Genomic DNA, 1,039 nt, shown 5'->3' with positions numbered 1-1,039 from the left:
CATTCCTGCTCAGGAGACACCTGTGAAACCGACCTCTGCTGTGGTCCTGCTCTGTGGGGGGGTCAGGGTCCGGTGGGGTCTGCAGGACGGACACACTGTTCTGGTTGATGATCCTCAGCTTCAGTTTGGGTTTACACCTGCAGACAAGAAGCAGCCTGTCAATCTGGAGACCCTCCATCGCTCACCTGAAGAAGAACGGGGCGGCGGCTTTACCTGCGATACCTGCGCGGTGACGTCAGAGGCTCAACCAGAGACTGCAGGTGAGACAGACCCGACTCGGTGAGACACACTCCATCCTGAGTGTACGTCTTTGTGTCTGTAAACAGTTATATCATTACTCGACAGCCCCGTGTAATATCACCTGACACCAATGATTTAGCCCCCACAGTAATCAGATTACTTCTATCAGCAGAGTACTGTCTCTGATATCAGATTACAAACTAGCAGTTCACATTCAGAGATTAACTTCAGGCTCCACAGCAGGAACTGAACTAAAGTGAGTCTTTTCTGAGCTTCTGGACCTGCTGGTTACTGCTCACACTGGGCTGCACCGGCTTTGAGCTGCTGCTGACTGGATTGACTACGATTTCTTTGAGTTTCTAGTTTGGTGCCTGAATCTTCAGTGTAATATTCATGAAGTGTTATATACTGTACAGTAAGAGAAAAAAAAGAAAGTATCTGACCATGTTCTCTGATCCTGGAGATGATCTGAGCCATGTAGGGGCCCAACGTTTCGGACCTCCCTGAAACAAACACAGATCAGCGTGAACACTGATGTCACCATTAAAACTTGTATTCCTGCTTCCGGCTGAGTGAGTTTTTACCGAAGGAACTGCGGCCGTGACTTCTGCACAGCGAACAGTCGAAGCCTTCGTCAGCGGCGAACTCCACCTCATCCTCCGTGGTCAGACCCTGACACACAGCGTGGACCCACCTGCACACACACAGTTTAAACCAGCAGATTATTCACAACCACCTGTCTGTAGTCCTGTCTGGTACCTGTCTAGTACCTGTCTGTAGTTCTGAGCGTTACCTGTCT

The 1,039-nt window shown here is 49.9% G+C and overlaps 1 protein-coding gene across 1 annotated transcript in view; it reads right to left on the bottom strand.

Moving 5' to 3' along the window:
* Positions 1-935, bottom strand: part of LOC103367566 (histone-lysine N-methyltransferase 2C) — a 52,866-nt gene extending 51,931 nt beyond the window's left edge. Inside the window, exons 1-4 of the mRNA XM_008295646.1 lie at positions 825-935; positions 684-743; positions 214-316; positions 34-137 (exon numbers count right to left, since the gene is read on the bottom strand). Coding sequence (XP_008293868.1) covers positions 34-137; positions 214-316; positions 684-717 — 241 coding nt within the window. The 5' untranslated portion in view covers positions 718-743; positions 825-935. The remainder of the gene's footprint in view (positions 1-33; positions 138-213; positions 317-683; positions 744-824) is intronic.
* Between the last annotated feature and the right edge of the window lie 104 nt (positions 936-1,039).

This window comes from Stegastes partitus, unplaced genomic scaffold (genome assembly GCF_000690725.1).
Source record: "Stegastes partitus isolate 25-593 unplaced genomic scaffold, Stegastes_partitus-1.0.2 Scaffold1062, whole genome shotgun sequence".
NCBI classification, from domain to species: domain Eukaryota; kingdom Metazoa; phylum Chordata; class Actinopteri; family Pomacentridae; genus Stegastes; species Stegastes partitus.
This window is presented reverse-complemented; position numbering and strand designations above follow the sequence as displayed.